A 20,963-nucleotide genomic window follows, 5' to 3' on the forward strand; every position below is an offset into this window, starting at 1 on the left:
CGAACTTGGCGCCCGAGGTGTACGTACGTTCGACGAGCTTAGAGATCGCGTTTTTCTCTCGCGCGAGTATCTTTCCGCGAAGCCGCAAGAAAGAGCAGCGCACGTCGACGAGCACTCCGCATTTTTCCTTTTTTCCTTCTGTTGACTCTCGCGCCCCTTGTCGCCGCCGGCAAAATCGACAGGCCACAAGCTTCTATATCAATTACTCGTTAATGATAAAGTTTGCGGCGCCAGAGTACAGCGAGAACCAATAAACGCCTGTCTTCTCTCCCCTCCCATGTAGCGCCTGATATATTGGTCCGCTCGCAAAGGGGCGGGGAAAGATATGTGCGCTGCCTTGTCCTGTACGTACCTACGTCTATTCGAACGTACAGCGCTGACATAATTGTCGTGATCGCTGCACACCGGTCTTCCCCGCGAAATGCCATCGCGCGACAAATTTATTCGTCACATTAATGCTCGCGATTGTCCGCGATTGCTCAACGAAGCTTGCCAGCAATTGCCAACCTATGCGAAGAAAACGCACAAATTAAAAAAGGAAGAGAGTATGCAGCTTTCGCAAGCACACGAGCGCCAGTATTTTTAGAAGTTTCGAGGCTTAGATCAACACAGCGATCGCGCTTATTTTTTTTTTTTTTTGTTTTTAATAAAAAGTAAAGAGTTGCCTACGGCCAAGCTCTCAATTTATATTTCAATATTGTCTTTGGTCGGTGAGAGCTTCCGTCATGCCATGGAATGACACTAATGACTTGGCTTGGCAGTTTCCTAAATGAGTGTGTCCAATTTGAGAGCTGACAAATAAAACTTGGTAGAAAGGAGTATTGGTATGCACAATTCAAGGCGTGACTTTGTTTACAACCGTAGAATTCGTCCACTCGACAGAAGAGTAATAAGGTACTTCACGCGCGATATTCAGGTTTTTCTTTAAACGTATCCAATGAGCATAGTATTGAATATACGCTGCGTCTTAAAATACAAAAGCAGCGCCTTTTGCGAGGGTCGCCATGACGCGATTAACGAGAGGCCTATTGCACCGCTAAAAAGGACAATCCACTCTGCTGGTACGCCTGAAGTCGCATCCGAAGCTGCTCGTTCGATCAATCTGCGCGCGCGAGTGGTCGAAAATTCGAATGGCACTCGGCGAGTCGGTCGCGGCGGAGGGCAACGGCGCAGGCGGAAGCTGCAGGAGAGCGGCAATCAATAGATTTTTGGCAGAGCGCGCGCGGAGCTGCACGTGTGCAGCGGCGGCGTAGCGCGCCAGCAGGGCGGGGAGGGGAATGGCGAGCGGTTAGCGGAGGCGGCTGGGGCTTTGCTATTGATTCTCAGGAAAATCCGTCCGCCCCCGGCCACCGTCCCTCCCCGTGCGCTTTTCCGGCCGCGGGAAGTAGATGGTGCCACCGGTGGTTTTTCCCTGTCGCACCGCGCGCGATGTCTCATTTAGCGCGCGGGCCGTCTCGCCGCACTCGTCCAGGCTAGCTGCGGCGTGTCGCGTCAATCGAAGGCGCGTCGGCGGACCGAAGGACGATCGGACGCATTGTATTCGCGATCATCCTCAAGACGATCGATCGTCCTCGAGTCGCACGCGGTCGCTCGAGCGTCTTCGTCCGGGTAATCCGCTCCGAGGACGATCCGAGTGACGCCACGAGTTCGCTCCGCCAGTACGTCAGTCGGCGTTCGTGCTCGCAGTAAGAGCGAGAAACTTAATTGCATCTCCGTCGTCGATAACGTGTAAAGTTCGACTCCACGCACATCGTCCTCCCCCCATATGATTCGCGCCCTCTCGAACGGTACGCGAGGAACACCTAACAAACACACTGACGGGTAAACACAGCAGCGCGAGAGGGGGCTCGATGTTGTTTCCCTCGTCGGTGCGGGCGTTCGCAGTCGTAACCGAGAGAGGGAGCTTTGAGGATGCAACGGGCGACCACGGCAGTCTGGAGCCTTGCGCAGCGCCGTTCCACAGGTCAGTGACGACGACGACGACGTCGACGTCGGTTGTCATCGGCAGCGCGTCGCGCCACACGCATCCATCCAGGCTACTGCGCCCTCGTCAGCCTCGCTGTACCCTGTGCTTGTGTCGGCGGACAGCTGCTCTCGCCTGTGCCTCTCGGTTATTATCGTTTTCCGGCTGTGCGCGGACTTAAAACGCCAATGTCCGACCAGACGCGCACTCGCACGACTGAGAAAGCGAGAGGCGAGAGAGAGAGAGAGAGAGAGAGAGAGCGAGTTGTGCAAGACGAAAGTCAAAATTTCCGTATGCTTGCTAGAAATTGAGGAGTGAGGCTCGCGGCGGAGGGGGAAGGGAAGAGCTTAACCTTCATTCATCGTGAGTGCGCATTTGCGACACACGCAAGCATTGCTCGTGCAGACAGTGCGCGCGCTCTCTCTCTATCTCTCTCGCTCTCTTTCTAAAGTGAATCGATAGGAAATTCGTAATTTTCACTCCAGACTCTCCCCGCTCGTGCTGGTGCCTCGCGTTCGAGCCCGCGCACTCAGTGATTGATGAAGCTGACGGACGGGACCGGATCTTGCGCCTGGACTTTTTTCTAACGCGCGACGTCGAGGACGAAAAAGTGGGACGCGACGGACGTCCAAGTCGATTACGCGCGAATTAAAATAGTTCCGTATCTTCCGGGGGATAAGTGAGTCCCGTCGTCGCGTCGAATGTTCGCGCGGCTCGCGCGGAAGGAGACGACGCCGAGATTATGCCTCGACGGCGATCGATGGATCGTCCGAGTATAGGCGAGGTTGAGCGCACGCTGCTCTCGCCTCGAGCTCCCGAGAAGTGAAGACGCTACGCGGCCAGTGGCTGAAAGACTCGAAGTTCAGCGAGCGCTCTTTGAATGCCTCTTTCTCTGTACCGGTCAATTCTCGCGAAAATCCCGGCGCGAAAACTCGGCCGCGAGTCAGGGCCAAACCGCTGGAGCCGACGGCGCGTAGCGTACGCGTGCCGGAGCTACATCCCTTTCCGCGTTGCGGCTCGCGGATCGTCGGCGGGATCGAGTGAACTTGGGTTGCCACGAGGCCTGAACGGGATTGCAGCTCTCGCTGTCGGCAGCGAGGCGAAACCGCTGCTACCGAACGAGGTAGCGGCACGGCTAATTGCATCGAGACCACGCGTGTCCCTCGAATACAGCGCTCTGCCTGCGCTAACCCACGACCGCGCCAGTATTGACTCAATCGCGACTTTCCTTTTCCTCGGTCAGACGCAGTTTCGCATTCGTATCGCGATAAGCTTCATCACCGACGTGAGAGTCAACGCCGCGCGATCTTTCCCTTCGTCTCATTGCTACTCCCGCTGTACAATTTCGCACAGCTCGGTTCGCGAGCTTTTTCAATTCACTAGTCGAGTGTCTGCTTTGTAGCCAGCTGCTCAGCTGTTTCTCCTGTTCGTGCGAAATCGAACGCAAACAACGAGTGATATAGATTCAAAAAGAGGGTCGACGAGGATATCTCGTGAAGAACAAGAAAGAGAGAGAGAGAGAGAGAGAGAGAGAGAGAGAGAGCGTTCAAAAGATGAAGCAACGGCCGTGGTACTGGAGTGATTTACCTGCTGTTGTTTGGATGCTTGTGCGGACGTTTTCTTTTTTGATTACGAAGTTTAATATTGAACAAGAGATTTCGTTTGCGTTTGTTGGATTTCAAAGGACGAAAGTTTGCTTGAGAAGACAAGTTTTTCAATTACAGTTTCGAATTATGTAATACTTTAGAAGGCTCGTCGTTGATAAATACCTTTATTTATCGCGCACATTCGTAATTACAAGATCGTAGAGAACTTAATTTAACTTTGCGTTGATAAAAATTTCGACGTGTGACAAAATTAATCACAGAAATTATACGTTTTACAACTTATAATTACACAAAAGAAACGCATCAAAGTAAACTGTACCAGCTCGGATTCCAAGCTTACAACGCTTTATACAACCAAACGATTTACTGTGGTCGTAAATAAATCTTGCAAATTTTCATAAAACGTTGAAGCAGCTAAGAATAAGTTGGCGAGACGATTGTACCGACTTATCTCTCGACACGAAAATAGAAAGAAAAGTAGGGGTGGTCGCGAGACGGCGAGACACGAGAATTGATACGGGAGGCGTGATGAGAATGCGGAGACTTTGAGAATAAAGTGCCGATGCGCTGATTCAACGAGTCGGATCTAATTATTCGGTCGCCTCCCTCGAACATCTAGAATGGGGGAGAGCCTGTAGCTGACTGTAGGCAGCGAGGTCGTGGGGGTCCGAAATTATCTGGGAGCTTTTCTTTGTTATCATTGTTTTCTTATCAGCTAGAAGCTACAAAAGGTCTGTGTTTTTTTTAATCGTTTTGAATACAGGCCACCGCACCTCTTTCACGACGTCTTATCCAACCGCCACGTCGCGAATGAAAATTTCCACTAGCCTCCCCCCCCCCCCATTATACCAATAGAAAAACACGGTACTTCGTAGTGATAAGACGAAAGCAGGTGCGGCGTTCGCTCGCGAATGTGCACCTTCTTCACTGTGACTGGACGGCGCGGTCATTTGAATTTTGAACGGTATTGATGACCTCGAGCTATTGGGAGTGGATGGACCCCTGCGCTCTGCTGAACGCGCTCGCCATATTATTTTGGCTGGCTCGGTTGCTCTTTTCGATTTCGACGGATTTCGCGCGACAAAAGCAGCCCAAGCGTTCGCTCCTTGACACAAAGCGTGCGAGGATTAAGCTCGACGCTGACATCAAAATAATCGCCGGTTTATATTTTTTTTCTCGCTTTCTCGCACTAGCTCCCATGGTATCGGATGCTCTCGCAGAGAAGAGCCAACACGAGGGTTTGCATTAATTTCACTCTCGACGTCGCCTACGTTTATTCTTTCTTTTGACGAGACGCGCCAGATTAAAAGTTATCTGCTCAGCGTACTCGTTACAGAAAGATTCGCAGCTATTTAGTTGTATCGGCTTCATTTTCTAATAACATCGTTTGCTATATTTCGAGAATATACCATTCTCAAGATATCGCATAAAGTGCGTTCTGCTCATTAGATTGCCAATAGTGTCAGTATTCGACTCGCATACGTATTGTGTTCCTGTTTTACCGACTTGTGGTGCATCGATTGCCAACGGGGTCGGCAAAACAGGAGCCAACCGAACAATTCTTCGTGCACAGAATGGAGTCATCGGGTGAATCGACGATCCTTTCACTCTCCGGCTACTAAAAAGTTGGCTTGCATGAAGAGGAGATAGGTGAGGAAGCGAAATAGTCAAACGCGGGGCAAAATGGCGAATACGGCCCATCTGGTGCGCCGGCAAAGCTCGCGAGACCTGAAGCCGCAGAAGAGCATCGATAAGCTGGAAATGAAGGAGATGCGCGGCAGACTCGTCGTGGATAAATGCAAGAGTAACGTCACTGCCTGTTACGGTGCCACCAATGCCGCCTTCGAAGATTCCAGTCCCAACAAAGCGGTGAGTTGTGTTGGCGATCGCTCTATGCAAATACAGTCGCGGCCGAGATAGCCGACGAATCGGACGAGGCGAAGGCTGACGAGCATGCGCCCATCTTCGTTCGCACGTCGCGAAGTCAGTGCTCCAGCCTTCGCCAGGAACCAATCGCGTTATTTAAGCGCGATTTTCATCGATGTGAAGGATTTTGTTAATCCCAGTGAAAAAATGCGCCGAGCAACTCGCCGAGCGAATCACGCGCGAGCTTTCAGGCTCCAGCCTCGGCGAAAGTACCCGCAGCTGCGACACAAGAAAAGTCCGCTACAGTCGCTGTGTTAATTAAATCCGCAGAGCAAGACAAGCGGCGGCGGCGGCGGCGGCGGCGGCGGCGGGGGCGGGGGCGGCGGTGAAGTCAGCAGGGCCAGCGGCGCCGGCCAGTTGCTGTCGCCAGTGGCTCCGGGCGGCTCGAAGCTGGGCAGCGGCGAGGGCAAGGCCATATTCAAGCCCGAGGCCGGCGAGGACGAGCGCGAGAACTGGGACAGCAAGCTCACCTTCCTGCTCGCTACCGTCGGCTACGCCGTCGGCCTCGGCAACGTCTGGCGATTTCCCTACCTCGCGCAGAAGAACGGCGGCGGTGAGTGTCGATCGCGGCGGCCTCTCCTCAATCGGCGCGCGCGCGCGGCGCTATTATTAATCCTCTCGCTGAGCTCCCTCGGGATTTGTGCGCGACGACTCGCCGACCCTCTGCTGCGTCTCGAGGCAGACGAGCGTGCGTTACACGTTGACAGCCCACGTGATTGAGATTGACAACGACGCCTCCGCGCTTCTTTTCCTTCGTTATTTATTTATTTATGTGCCGGCCATCGTCGTTCTTCGCAAAAGCATATCGACGCACTAGGGGGGGGGGGGGGGGGGCGTAATTTCGAACGCGAACGTGACACGCGTGGAAGCATTCGACGGCTGCCGCGAGCGAGAGCAAGAGGCGACCGGAATCGCAGGGAGTTAAAGAGCGAGGGAGGGTCGCGCCGGCAGTATCGATTTTGCGCGACGTCGAGTCGCGCTGACCGCGTTGCACTCTACGAATGGCCCGCCGCATGGCGTATATGATTCGCAGGCGCTTTCCTCATACCCTACTTCATCATGCTGGCGATCGAGGGGATACCCATATTCTATCTCGAGCTAGCGATCGGCCAGCGCCTCAGGAAAGGCGCCATTGGCGTTTGGAATCAGGTATCGTCAGCCGTCATCGCCGTTACATGCCCGTTTCTCATTGATAATCTTTTCATTCGGCATTTTCAGGTGTCTCCGTACATGGCTGGGATAGGTATAAGTAGCGCTGTAGTGTCCTTTAACGTAGCCCTCTACTATAATACCATTATCGCCTGGTGCCTATTTTACTTCGTTCAGGTGAGCCTTTTCATTGCTCGCGACCGTTAAGCATATATCAATCTCTCGCCTCATTCTTATCGTTCGCAGAGCTTTCAGTCTGAGCTACCATGGTCGGAGTGTCCTAACAAGTATTTTCAGAACGGCTCTTATGCGCCTGAACCCGAGTGCTTGGTAATTATATCGTTGTTTATCGCTATCGCCGAAAAAAAAACCATTTGGCGCACAACGACGACAATCGTTCCCGTCCTCTTGTTACAAGAACGCTATATTTTTTTTTTTTTTCGGTGCACGGAACTCATTAGAAGCTTGGAAGGTAATTTATGAGAATGCAAAGTTTGGTCGTTGTACGATAACTATGTCAAATTGCCATTTTCAATCTCCAATAAAAACTATTCTATGCTCTATAGGGGGTTAAAAAGCTAAGAGGCTGAATATTTTCTTTAATATCGTGGCGTGCTGTAAAGCTGTTCTAAAACTTAGTTTGGAATAGAAAAATGATTGAATTTCAACGAACTAATGGATTTGAAAATTACGAAAAGACTAAAAAAAAAGATAAAAAAGATTCGAAGTGAGATTTGATCGGCCAGTAAAATGGAAGAGACCACTTGTCAAGTATACTCGGATTGATTGGAAGGCAAACAAGGCCGGAATGAAAAACAAAGAAACACATGAAAATCGCGATTTTTAGCTGAAAAATGTTTCCGTCCATGATCCACTGGATGGCCAGCAATTTCGCGCATTCCGCGAGCGATGAAAAACAAATCCCTCCGTGAAATCGGATCGCGCCGGGAAAATATGACGAAAAACGACTGACCCGCTCGAAATTTTCGCTCTCGTAAACGTAACACATTCTGTTGCAGCAAAGTAGCCCAACGCAATACTTTTGGTATCGCACGACCCTAATGGTCTCGAAAGACATAAACACGCCGGACGTATTTAATTGGAAAATCGCGTTGGCCCTTGTGATTGCGTGGATACTCGTGTACATGTGCATGATCAAGGGCATCGCCTCGTCGGGCAAGGTCGTCTACGTGACGGCCACCTTCCCTTACATCGTTCTCATCATCTTCTTCTTCCGCGGCGTCACGCTGCCCGGAATGTCCGACGGGCTGAGACATCTCTTCACGCCCAAAGTAAGGCCGAGCCCACGCGAGACGCGTCGCACGCGCGATTCACCTAAAACCAAGCGTACAATCCTCCTTTCAGTGGTACAAGCTGTCCGACCCAGTCGTCTGGCTGGAGGCAGGCACGCAGATATTTTTCTCCCTCGGTTTAGCCTTCGGCGGCTTGATAGCTTTCTCCTCGTACAATCCGGTCAACAATAATTGCTACCGCGACGCAATCATGGTCAGTCTCACCAATTGTTTCACCTCCATGTTTGCTGGTATCGTCGTTTTCTCAATTATCGGTGAGTGGTGTGCGCACGATCGCTAGCGTCTTTTCCCCCGCGATATTTCTATAAATTGCCTTTTATTGCCCGCAAAAGGTTTCAAGGCGACAATGGTTTACGAGCAGTGCCTAAGCGACAGAAACGCAACAGTATCTAGTATATTCGGCGGTAAGATACCGAATCCTCTGCCGGTCAGCGGCGCTCTTTACAATTTTAGCAATCACAATGGCAGCGTGACTCGACTGATGATGCCGGCACTTCCGGAGTGCGACTTGGAGAAGGAGCTTGACAATGTGAGTTTTCAGCTTAAAAGTACCACATATTCTTAGCGAGACGAGATGGTTTTTTCTTTTTTCTTTTTTTTTCATAAAAATATATTTTTTTTAACCATTCATAGTGTATTTTTCGCGTACCCACGATATCTTACGAATTTGCCAGGGAATAAGAAAACGATAATTATGAGTTTGCTATCAACTTACCACGGACACGTAAATACAAAATTGTACACAACGTTTTACTCGTACGTTATCTATAGGTCAATAAAAACATAAAAAGAAATACTGATTGTACCCTAAAACTACCGCGCGACTTCGTCAATCTCTCTTGGACACCTGGAAACAAAGCACAACGATCGTTCATTTCAGTAGACGTCGATTGCAATCAATCAGCCTCAGTACCTTTTCCGATATCCTCGCGAGCTGTTCCGACGAAACGACGTCATTCTGCATCCACATGTTCGAGAAGAACCCGTCGTTTTTCTTCAGCAACACAAGTGGCCGATCGTACTCGACAACGCAACCTTGGTCCATCACGAGGATTCTATCACAGTCCATGATAGTGTGCAATCTGTGAGCGATAGTCAACACGGTACAGTCCTTGAATTTGGCTCTGATGGTTTTTTGTATTAAGGCGTCGGTGTTGGCATCTACGTTAGCGGTCGCTTCGTCCAGCACCAGGATTCGATTCTTCTTAAGGATAGCGCGTGCCAAACATAATAATTGCCGTTGGCCAGTGCTCAGGTTACTTTGGTCCAAAGTCGCGTCTAAACTTTGAAATATTCGATTCAACTCGACGTCCTGCAAAGCTGACCAAAGCGATGCGTCGTCGAAATCATTCAAGGGATCAAGATTCTGACGTAAGGTTACCGAGAAGAAAATCGGTTCTTGCGGGAGAATGGAGATGTTTTTTCGCAGTTGTTTCAGACTTATTGTGCCGGTGTCGACGTCGTCGATGTATATCGCACCGTTGACTTTGGCCAATCGAAAAAGTGCTGCTATCAGAGATGATTTTCCAGCACCGGTTCGTCCGACGATTCCAACCTGATAAAAGAAACAACAGTCGTCAAGAATAACTGCAAATGAATGAAGATTCTGAGCTCACCTTAGCACCAGCTTCGATGACAAAACTAAGATTTTTTAACGTCGGCACACTGTTCTGGCAATATATTAAAGACACACCTTCAAATCGAATCTTCCCTTGATTTGGCCACGAACTCGATGGTTTCTGACAAGTATCATCATTCAATAAACCTTCTTTCTCCAACTCGGTATACTCAAACAATCTTTCAACGGAAACCATTTGTGTCTCGATATCACCAGTCAGCTTGATAGCTCTAGACAGAATTCCAGTCAACATCAAAACTTGAGTTAGCGCCAAACCAACATCGGCACCTGATATTTCACTGTCTTTAAAGATCACGAAGCTGTAGGTGATGAAAGCTATGAATCCGTGTATCACCAGGTCCAGGTACAAGTTGTACGCTACTAGTGCGTATTGCAAAGTCGCCGCTGCTGCCGTGTGATTATCCTGGTGAGCGTCAAATTGTTTGCAAACCATGGATTGTGCTTTGCAAGCTCGGATTGTTAGGATTCCAGTGAATGAAGAATTGACGTGAGAGAAGACAGGACTTTTCACTGAAAATTGACAATAGCCAGTGATATTTATGATTTGGCGTGATAAAAAATACTTACTTTGACCCTCTATCCTCATCATACTTCTAGTTGTTTTGATCGCGATAACTCTCCCTTTGTAGAAAAGAAAAGTCATCATTGCTATCACTAGGATTGACCATTCGTTGATTATAATTATCTGTAACGCGACCCCAATTACAATGAAAAAATACTCGATTGTTTCCACTGTCATCGCTTGTAATCTCTCGTCTACTGCACTCAGATCTTTCGAGAATCGATTAATAATTTTGCCTACAAAAAATCAATGTTAATTTTTCAGTTTTTAGGTTCAAACTAGTAATCGACTTACCCGAATCATTGGTCTCGAAGAATGACATTGGTGTCCTCATCAAATTATTTGCCATCATGTTATGAATGTTTCTGTTTGATTTTTTACATACAGTACTGTAAAGTACCATTTTTAATACAGACATGATGATGATTCCTATCATTAGTGCTCCAAATATGTAGACTGCAGTATACGAGTCAAGATTTTCGGTTAATTTCGTTGCACCAATTTCCGAGGTATTCATAAATTTAGTTATATTATTTAAAGACCTCGATTGCTTCGTAGTCCTGTAATAGAATCCAATTGAAAATATAATTTATTAATTCAAATGTTTATGATACTCACCAGTATTTAATAAAGTAATCACAGCTACTGCACATTAATTGTGCTATAATGAAAGCCACGAATGTGATGAGAGGCAAAATACAAGAACCGCCGGTGGTTATGTACTTCCAATAGATATTTCTCTTAATTTTTATATTATTTTCATTTGATTTCACTTTTTCCTTGAAAACGGTCGTTCCGCTATTCGTTTGGGGCTTTACTAGCTTTTCTGTTTCTTTTGATTCTTTTTCATTATCGCTATCATCAATAGTACCAACGGTATACAATTGTGCAGGTGACATAGAATTTTTAATATTCTCAATTGTATCTGGTTCTAAATCATTGGCATCATTAACATTCAAATCTTTAAAAAGTTCATGTGACTTTTCCAGTGAAGAATAATTTCCTTTGTACTCGATGCGTCCCTATGAATTCAAAGATATCTTTATTCAACTTTGTAATAACTTTGTAAATTATACTCACATTATTAATAAGGATGATCTCATCTGCGTGTTGCAAGTACTTCATCTGATGTGTTATTAGAATTCGAGTTTTGTCCTTCAAGAAACCATTGATGCAATCATTATAAAGTCGTTCACCAACTCGACTGTCAACGGCAGACAGAGGATCATCCAATAGATAGATGTCAGCGTTTTTATAAACTGCCCTACGCATATTGATTAAATATCTTTCTTAAGTTTCGTTAAATAAGAGAGTTGGGTAATCACCTGGCTAAGTTGATTCTTGCATTTTGTCCACCACTTAAAGTCGCTCCATCTTCTCCAACGTCAGTCTCATCCCCATAAGGTAATTGGTCAAAATCTTCCAGAAGTGAGCAAGCTTTGAGAACTTGTTCGTATCGATGTTCATCGTAAATTTCTCCAAATAAAATGTTGCTCTTAATGGTGCCTCTGAAGAGCCATGGTTCTTGGCTGGCATACGACAGCTTCCCGTGAATGTGAACTTGGCCTTTGCTCAATTTCAGCTCGTCAAGAATCAGCTTGAAAAGTGAGCTCTACAACAATCAAAAACAATCTTGCCAAGATTAATTAAATCAGCAACACAATTCAAGCGTGAAGCAATAAAGAAAGCAATCGAAAGATCAGTCATTGTGGTTATATTCAACGGATAGCTTTATTTTTTTTCTAGCATTGCCGTCATTTGTATCTCACCATACTACCTTTCCTGCTCCAACTGGACCAACAATCGCGTATAATGAGGTTCGATCTATGCGAAGGTTGATATCATGCAATATGTCAACGTCCGCCTTTTCTACCGGCATGGCACTCACATCCTTCACGACAATCATTGTTTCTTCATCTTTGCCTGGTAAAGTTTGGACGTTTGGTACTTGTTCGTCCAGAAGCAAGAATTCCTGCACAAAGACAACTTTGTTAACGCTCTCATAGATGGCTACCTACGAAGAATCATACCTGAATGCGTTTCAACGAAGCTATGCCTTCGGAGAGAGTATTGACCGAACGCAGGAAGTACGAGCCCATCATTACGTGAAGAACGTTAAAAAATTGCACAAGAGTGAATATCTTGTAAGCGTTTATACTGTGGCCTTGTAGCACGTAAATCGTTATTGTTAAGAACACGGGCGTCCGTTGGGCAAACGCCGTTACCGACCACAAGACACTTCTCAAGTATGCTGCCACTGCTATCACATCGACTTCACATCTGTAACGATGAAACGGATTGTTGCATTCGATCAGAGCTACTGCCGACCGTCGGTACAGTAAATTGGACAATACCTTCTTGCTTGGAAAACAAACTGTTCGAACGGTTTCTCCCAGGTATAGATCTTAATGACACGAATGCCCCTGACGACTTCTCCAGTGAGCAACAATCTATCGTCGGTCCTCATGGCAATCTTCCTCCGCAGTTTAGTGATGATGCTGCCGCAGAACGCTGCAGATTGCATTGGTGTATCGTGCCGCGAAACAATAAAAGTGGCAATGGGGAAGGTGCTCACCCTGAACCGGTATAGTTTGGGCTACCAAGGCAAAAACTCCAGCTAACGAAGTGACGCCAACATTCCGCCAGATTAAGTACGTGATGAGGACGGTTTGCAGAGGCAATATCCAGAAAGTGTGCAGGAAGAGAAAGCAAAATTCTAGTTTTACTACGTCGTTGGACAGTAGGGTCATTATTCGTCCTCTAGTGTGTTGTTTGGCCGTGTAAGGTAGTTTCATGATCTGGCGACAGTGGCAATCGACAAGCCATTATCGGATTATTTATTTTGAGCTGTCACGTGCAATATGCACCCGAAAGCTCTAAATTACAACGAAGATTAGATTGTCGAAGATACGAGAAGTTAAGTGCCTCGAGCAGTCGTCGCGGTGAGGTTGCGTTTTTCTTCAAAAGACAACATTCTCATTTACCTTTCGATAGATAAGCGAAGAGCAAGCGAGTCTTGCGTTGATGCCCATACTTCTCAAATTGAACATTACGTGAGTGAAGAATAAAGAGTCGAGCACGCTTATGCAGACGAAGCATGTGGCATAAATGCAGGCTTGCAGGATGCTGGATGTTGAACGCTCGTCGAAGTGCCAAATTAAGAGTCCAACGAACAACGGCTGGGATACCCTGATTCCAAATGTTTTCTCATAACTTCGATATAATTTATCGTATTTTTTCAAATGCTTTTTTTTTATCGATTTTCGCAAATACGAGTAATACTGGTTTATAGTTCTTGCCGGCTTTATCTCAAGTTAGATAACGGTTTATTGTCTTATCACAAATAATTCTTTGAACCTTGGCAAATTTATAAATAGTTAAATGTCGAGGCAATTCGCAGGAAAGTTATGCAGAAACAATGGCGAATTTCGACTCGTCGTGCGATCTCGCATCAGTCGCACTTGAATGTAAACGCAATGGGACAAAGTTTCGCGCTGAGAAAATGTCCGTCGTCGATATATCGAGAGAGAAAAAGGGCGAGAAGAGACGCGGACGAAGGTGAGCAGTGGCGCGCGAGTCCGCCGAGATCGTCGACTTACTTGCAAACTACGTGCTGGCCGAAAGTGTGAGGCGCGTATCGCAGAAAGCTCCATTTGAAAGTCCTCGCGAAGGCTTTCAAGAGGCTCGGCTTTCGCAGTCCCCTGGCTGCGTCCGACAGCTCCAGCCGCCAGTAGCTAATCCAGAGACACACACACACACACACGAGAGAGAGAGAGAGAAACGTTAAACGGCAGTCGCGAGGGTCGCGCTCGCGATCGCGGAGACTCGACTGCGCATTTACTTCTCCAATCTGTCGGCGATGGGCTCGCTGACGTTCTCGGGCAGCACCTCGTACAGATCCCTCGGCCGGAACTCGCGGGCCCCGCCGCGTCGGAAGATCGGCAACAGCCAGCTGGAACGGAAAAAGCCGCCGTGACTATTGACAGGCGCGACGTCGGCGCGATACTCACCAGAAGAGCAGGCGGCTGAAAGGGCCGGCGACGAGCCTGGGATTGGGCCTCCTCTCCATCGCCCGTCGACAGCGATGCCGCACCGCTCGGTCGCGCGGCCAGACTGCGATTCGCCCGCTTCTGTCCCGCTTCTGTCCGCGCCTCGCGCTACCACAGCGCTATCTTTTGTCGCGCGCGCGTGCACCGCCACGCGAATCGCCACTGACTAATCGCCCAAGGTGCCGCTCGCTTTACTTCGCCTCGTAGCGAGGCGATTGACCCCTCGACGAGCGTCGGAGTGGCCGTGCACTTCCGGGACACGATGGAGTCCATCTCTCGTTGCTTCCGTTCTTCGGTGTGCGCGCGTTCAGCGGAGGAAACGTGGAGTCGCAGCTGACAGCGAGGCCGGCGGAGGCGCTGGCTTGTCAAAAGGAGTAGCGCCATTATGCGCGGCGTTTCTTCTGATTGCCAATTAAAGTTGAATGGCGCGATTGCCCGTCTTGGGTGCGATCTCCCTCGCAGCGTCGGACCCCAGCGATCGCTCGACTATAAAGCGGCAATCAGATTTTATTGCACACTTCCCAATACGCAGAGGCTCGAGCCTCTAATGCGATCGTTAACAGAGAGAGAACGTCGCGATCGGTGGCATTTCTGCTGCGCGCTAGTTAAAACGCCAGCCATGCTCCACATGCTCACAGCTCCGGCGAGTCGTCGATCGATCGATGGAAGCGCGTAAAGTGAGTCGCTTTCTTTCGACGCGACCGATCGCTCCCCGCGTGACGCGAACGTCGATCAATCTGGCATTCTGCCGCGATAACAAGCTACAATCCACACGGACAAAGGAAAGGGAAATAATCGTGATATACGGTGCCGGGCACGCGGTAGATACGTTGGCGAAGAGTCAGCCGACGAATCAAACGATCGACGAGCATTAATGAGCCCTTGGCAAGATGTGCCGATGAACGACTGATGCACCGATGCGCCCGCGCGCGTCACGCAACGGGCGCCACTCCGTTCGCGAGCGACGGCTCGATTCGGCTGTATCTTTTGTTTGCCTGCCTAGCCGCTGCCTCGCCGTTATCGTCGAGCGCGCGACGACGACGATCTTGCGAAAGATCGAAACCCATCGGGAATCGTCGAACCAGAATGAGCAATGAAAGACTTTTGTTTTGTTTGTTTGTTCGCTCGTTCGTTCGTCCGGGGAACGGCATAGTCGGCGTCGGGCACCGGGCTGGCCTTCATAATCTTCACCGAGGCGATCAATCAGTTCCCTGGCGCGCAATTCTGGTCGGTGCTGTTCTTCCTGATGCTGTTCACGCTGGGCATAGACTCGCAGTTCGGCACGCTCGAGGGCGTGGTGACCAGCATCGTCGACATGAAGCTCTTCCCCAACCTGCGCAAGGAGATTCTCACCGGTAAGAGGCGACGAGTCCATCGCCGCGGCTCGCCGTCGAATGACCGAACCTGGCTCGAGATTGCAGGCGGCATATGCTTGGTGTGCTGCCTGATATCCATGGCGTTCGCTCACGGCGCCGGCAGCTACGTGTTCGTGCTGTTCGACAACTTCAGTGGCAACTTTCCCCTGCTCATCATCGCCTTCTTCGAGTGCATCGCCGTCGCTTACGTGTACGGGATTAAGAGGTAAAGCTGGCCAGCGTCGAGGCGGAAGCGCTGCGCGCGCGCGCACAGACACACAGACACACGCGCACACACATACTCAGACACGCGAGCGGATCGTCGTTGATCCCCACGCTGCACGTCCGTAATCACGCACGGCGACACTGATCACACGTTACGACAGACGCATCGCCGAGGTACGACACATTGATCGACAGCCTTGCCACGCCTTTTCAATTGCACGCTCGTAGGCAATTGTCGTGCGAGAAGTCTCGCGATCGCGACTGCAAGAGCAGCCGATCGAACGCTTCGAGACGACGAGAGTCCGACGACTCTGCCATTGCTAGCGAACTTCCCGATCGCTCGATCCCAACAAGTCGTTCGCGTTGTAACAGGTTCGCCGACGACATCGAGCTGATGACCGGCAATCGTCCCGGACTCTACTGGCTGATCTGCTGGAAGTACCTGAGCCCGCTGGCGATGCTCAGCATCCTCGTGGCGTCGGCCGTGGAGATCGTGGTGGAGGGCAGCGGCTACCAAGCCTGGGTCGCCAGCGAGGGCGTCACCAAGAAGCTCGAGTGGCCCGTCTGGGGACTCGTTCTCATCGCTGTCCTCATATTCGCTTCCATATTGTGGATACCGGTCGTCGGCATTTGCAGGTAGCTCTGGCGTTGCTTCCCTCGAAACATCGGCTACTCCGACGCTTGCGCAGAGTGCGAACGCGTTTCCAAGTTTTGAACGACATTGAAAATGCGCTCGAGCCGTTCAATTCGTTTGCCTGCTAATACTTTTGCAATGGCTTGACGTTTTCTCTTATTTTCTCTTTCCCAAACTCAACCAGCAAAGAAAAAACAAAAGTAAAAGTAAAACCATTCGCAGATACTTCAACATCCTCATAATCGACGACAATGAGAAAGCCTGGTTCCCAGCATCGGATCTCAAGGAATTTCACGGCATAATGCCGCACGAGGTGACGCTCGCCGAGACATTCCTGTTCTGCATCCACGCCGACGGCTCGGAAGGCCTGTGCTGCCCCACCGGTGGGCCTCGCGAGGACGACGAGGAGGAGGACCTCGACATAACTTAAGCTACTCCAAGGGCCGGATAGTCGTCTGAAAATACGTAACGCGGATGCGACTGGTCCCTCATTCCTTTTTTTCCGAGTTTCAACACACGCACACACACACACACACCCGAGAAATATAATACCACGACGTATACTTTCCCCAGTTTAATTAGCCTTGCATTCGTCTTGATTTTCCTTGTGTACATATGCCGCGGGTGGAGCTTACATTTCCGGCGAAATCGATGTGAGCCTCCAGGTTATACATCACACACGCAAAAAAAAGGAGAGGAAGCGCGCAGTCAGTCAATTAAGTCAAAGTAATAAGAGGACACGAGAGTGAGGGAGAGAGAGAGAGAGAGAGAAAGGATTTTATCGAGCGAGAGTCGCGACTTCAATCAACGGGCCGACGAACTTATCGTCGGCGCTGTAGATTGCCGGTTAATATATACGTTGTTACTGTAAGCTGATTGCCGCGAGAGGAGGGAGTAAGATTCGTCTACGAGTTCACGTTCATGGATCCCGACTGCTCTTTCTTCTCTCCGACTGTTGTTTACTTTCACGCCCGATATATCTGATTTTTACCTGATTTTCGAGACTATCTTTACACTGTGATACCTGCTTTTACTGCGTTTCTTTACTCCATGCTCAATTCTTGATTGTCAATGTTGAAAGAAAGAGCTAATCGTAATTGTGATGACGTGCGAAACTCATGAATCAATTATTACGTAGCGTTCGCAATACTCAATAATCATTCGTATAAATAACTGACGACGTCGTTGAAGCGACTAGAGCAAAACAAAACAAGCCCTAAAATATTATTCAATTCTAGAAAAATTTATCGCTTATACAATTAAAGTAATCGCTAAACCGAAGATCTTCGTGGACGATCGCTTCTCTCAGTTCTGGAGGATTACTTGAACGATCGATCACGATAAAAAAAAATTATAAAAATAAAAAAACGAAGAAATTCTCAAAATAGTCGTAGGAGCCGTCCATCGGACAGACGCGTCTTTTCTGTTCTGATTATCCTTCCGTTTCGACTTTTTCAAATAAGCGCGTAAATAAGAGAAAATAAGTGAAGTCTTATATATTGTAAGAATATGTATGAATATTAATACGGGAATAATGTCGTTATCTCCACTACCTTACATGCCACAGTCGATCTTTTCTGAATTTTCTCTTTCTTCCATTCGCTCATCTCGTTGCTTTTTTTGAGAATCACGCATGTTGAGACACCGTAGAAACTATATTTCCTTCGACTTGCGTGAAACATGTTAATGTGGTTCGTTTAAGATTACTAGAACGCGAAAAACTGAGAAACCCGTATTCAAATCACTGTTGAAATCTTCCATGAGTCTAGTGAAACCACAGAGTGAAAAAAAAAGAAATTTTTTTTGTTAACGATTGCTCGTTTTTACATCCTCGATTCTTTGACGATTATTTCCTTGACAACAAAATATAATGTGATACATAGTTAATAATTAAACGTAAAATGCTTAATATGGACTCTATTTGTAAGAATTTACATGGCAGTATGATTTTAGAATTACTCGTGCAGACAAGAGAAGAACGATGATTCGGGAATGTGCGGTGGAAAATTATTTGATAATAGAAATCAGCAATTGTTAATAGAAAAAAATCGAGACAAAAAGCGTGACTGCAGAAACATAGAACTGATCGATTAGCACATCGTGGTAGTGTAAATCACGTTGAAAGTAAATTTATAGAGGTAGCGACTATCTGGCGAGCAAGAAACCCATTGCAAGAGCGTAGCGATCGAGCGTTCGAAAAAAAATATATAAAAATATATACGTTCCCAGACGGTTGAGCCTAAAAAAGCTATGATTTTTTAATTATTTCCCGATTGTTTGTAATAAGTACGAAACAAAACTGAGAGACAATAAACGTGAAAAAATTGCTAATGACAATAAAATTAGAGGCATCGAGGGGGAAGATGACAATAAGATTAAAAAATATATAATATACGCACTGTTCGTTGATTTGCACTCGTGTTATAATAACCATATGAAAATAAAATCACAGAGGCCTATTCGAGCAGTTACGCAGATTTAACGGAAAAGTTTATTATCGATGTGCTCAAACAAAAAGTCGGAGTAGCAAAAGCTTGGATGACCCGATTTCCAGTCGAATAATAACTTTTGGTGGTTGTGTACACGATAACTTTCATTATGCGTTACAACGAATATCGTTTCCATAGTCAATTAGAACGCATATTGTTTCGTTGCCGGGCGACTCATACAATAAGTACTTCGTTCAATGTACTCGTAGTCTCCAAGCTTTTGAAAATCCGACGAGTATGAGAATAATTGTTATCACTAATTATCGATGCTCTATGAAGAAATATACACATTACACACACACACGCGCACACGCGACGTTATATATATTTTAACTACGTTTCGAATGAACATATACGAGAGAAAGTATAACGGATGTGCTTTCTGCGTGTGCGTAACTATCTAAATATATACATATTGTAACGGCCGTTTATCGACTTTTTAAAACACACACATGCGCACACACGCTCACATAAGAAAACCTATTGTTAAATTCATTGAATGTTATATTGAATCCTTGAGGAGAACACAGAATTTTGGAGGAATAACGAACAAACGCCCATTGGCGAATTTTAAGCGGCAAAAAAAAAAAGAATACGCTTTTAATATTTTAGCAAATTTATTTTCGTACGACAGTACAAATGAATAAAATTGTAACTATCGAGTACAACAATAATATTTTACTGTTATAAATCTGGAGGCACGAAGGCTTAATATTATGTTGAAACGATGGTGCTAAAAAGGATATAACTGCGCTTACCTGTCGACGTCGTTCTGATTTGAAATTTTATTTGGCGACTTGGCTGCAAGCGTCAGTATACTTTCATACAAAGCCGTTTGCAGCTTCGATTACGAAATTCCAAAGAAACAGCGGCAAATCTGCTTTTCAATCAAGACGACAAACAGCAAAGTTGCGCGAAAAATGCGTTATAAATTGCACTACACTGCTAGGCGGCGCGTAAACAAAGAGAAATATTGCTACACGGCTGCTGATAAAAAAAAGTATCTACGTTATGCAAAAATAAAACATTCCCAAGTGAACTTTCAATTCGAAATATCAAGCTTGAAAATTCGCTCGAACGAGGAATGTCTATACAAATTTTTATGACAATAACTGCGTTGTTTGTATAATGACTATGCAGTGAAAGACAGTTGTTATCTATAATGATAATGTCTCAGCCATATTAATTGATTTGCACACACACGATGGCGACGACGAGAGCACAACTTAAATTAATAGTCGGCAGAGTGTAAATAAAGCAAAGTTTTGCACGCACATTAGCAATGAGAAGAATATCGATGTGTTTTTTGAAAAAACAACAAACTAGAGGATTCTAATTGTTTTTCATGAATAAGCATCGTAGAACTTTTTCTAATGTATTTCTTCATGTGTGCCTCTTTGCTTCTTAAATAAAAATAAAGAAAAAAAAAAGAAAACTATCGCTCGTAGATATTAAACAACTAGACAAATTGTTACCTATTTGAGACAATAAGCGAGGAAATTCATTTTTCATTTGCAGTCCGGATATATACACATGAAAACAAGCAATTTAGACGGCAGAAAATTTTCCTGAAAAGACGAATTGTCAGTAGTACAAGCTTGCACAATAAAGTATCGGCGAGAGATGTAGACAAAGGGATAAAATCATGGAAAAATCAATTAAAGTGTGAGTGATATTACGAGTACACAAATTGACAGAAATGGATTACAAAATGAGTATAAATATTATATATACATATGAGGATACAGAATTAATTATACATAAACTAGAGCGGAATTAATTATTATAATGCGTACACGTAAATGAAAAAAAAAGAAATAATGTACATATTATATTGTTGTCAGTTGAATGTTACAATAAATACCGCACGTGGGAAACCAATTTCTTTTGTTGTCCGTAGCTTTGACAGCCCTAGTTAGAAGCAAATTATTTTCAAATATTTCTTCTGTTTATTAGCAACAAGCTGATGTTTGTTTTCGTTTTTCGATTAAATATATGTGAAAAAGTATTTAAAATTCCTTACACTCTTCCTTACATGACAGTTGATGATCG

The 20,963-nt window shown here is 46.7% G+C and overlaps 2 protein-coding genes across 6 annotated transcripts; one reads left to right on the top strand and one right to left on the bottom strand.

The window, feature by feature from the left end:
* Positions 1–1,667: 1,667 nt before the first annotated feature.
* LOC131669969 (sodium-dependent neutral amino acid transporter B(0)AT3) lies at positions 1,668–20,780 on the top strand. 4 transcript variants are annotated; one of them, XM_058945209.1, is made up of 13 exons: positions 1,668–1,685; positions 5,144–5,439; positions 5,767–6,049; positions 6,530–6,645; positions 6,715–6,822; positions 6,892–6,975; positions 7,665–7,937; positions 8,011–8,212; positions 8,291–8,487; positions 15,362–15,563; positions 15,630–15,789; positions 16,161–16,424; positions 16,645–20,780. In XM_058945209.1, the coding sequence occupies exons 2-13, from the start codon at positions 5,254–5,256 to the stop codon at positions 16,850–16,852; spliced, it is 2,283 nt and encodes a 760-aa protein (XP_058801192.1). In that variant the 5' UTR covers positions 1,668–1,685; positions 5,144–5,253; the 3' UTR covers positions 16,853–20,780. The 4 variants fall into 4 exon arrangements, with proteins under 4 accessions (XP_058801192.1, XP_058801191.1, XP_058801189.1 ...); XM_058945208.1 differs by lacking the exon at positions 1,668–1,685 and adding an exon at positions 1,812–1,963; XM_058945206.1 differs by lacking the exon at positions 1,668–1,685 and adding an exon at positions 1,975–2,110.
* On the bottom strand, positions 8,529–15,354 carry LOC131669966 (ATP-binding cassette sub-family C member 4-like). 2 transcript variants are annotated; one of them, XM_058945201.1, is made up of 16 exons: positions 14,170–15,354; positions 14,001–14,111; positions 13,759–13,893; positions 13,144–13,348; positions 12,735–12,957; positions 12,514–12,670; positions 12,190–12,439; positions 11,937–12,131; positions 11,485–11,771; positions 11,240–11,423; positions 10,778–11,181; positions 10,454–10,719; positions 10,165–10,395; positions 9,575–10,107; positions 8,872–9,513; positions 8,529–8,805 (listed from the first exon to the last, which is right to left on the bottom strand). In XM_058945201.1, exons 1-16 carry the CDS (start codon positions 14,226–14,228, stop codon positions 8,788–8,790), a joined length of 3,900 nt encoding a protein of 1,299 aa, XP_058801184.1. In that variant the 5' UTR covers positions 14,229–15,354; the 3' UTR covers positions 8,529–8,787. The 2 variants fall into 2 exon arrangements, with proteins under 2 accessions (XP_058801184.1, XP_058801185.1); XM_058945202.1 differs by lacking the exon at positions 8,529–8,805 and having other exon boundaries at positions 9,110–9,278; positions 9,340–9,513.
* Positions 20,781–20,963: the final 183 nt, after the last annotated feature.

The sequence above is a fragment of the Phymastichus coffea genome, unplaced genomic scaffold, assembly GCF_024137745.1.
Source record: "Phymastichus coffea isolate CEN01 unplaced genomic scaffold, Cenicafe_Pcof_1.1 PCOF00098, whole genome shotgun sequence".
In the NCBI taxonomy this organism is placed as follows: Eukaryota; Metazoa; Arthropoda; class Insecta; order Hymenoptera; family Eulophidae; genus Phymastichus; species Phymastichus coffea.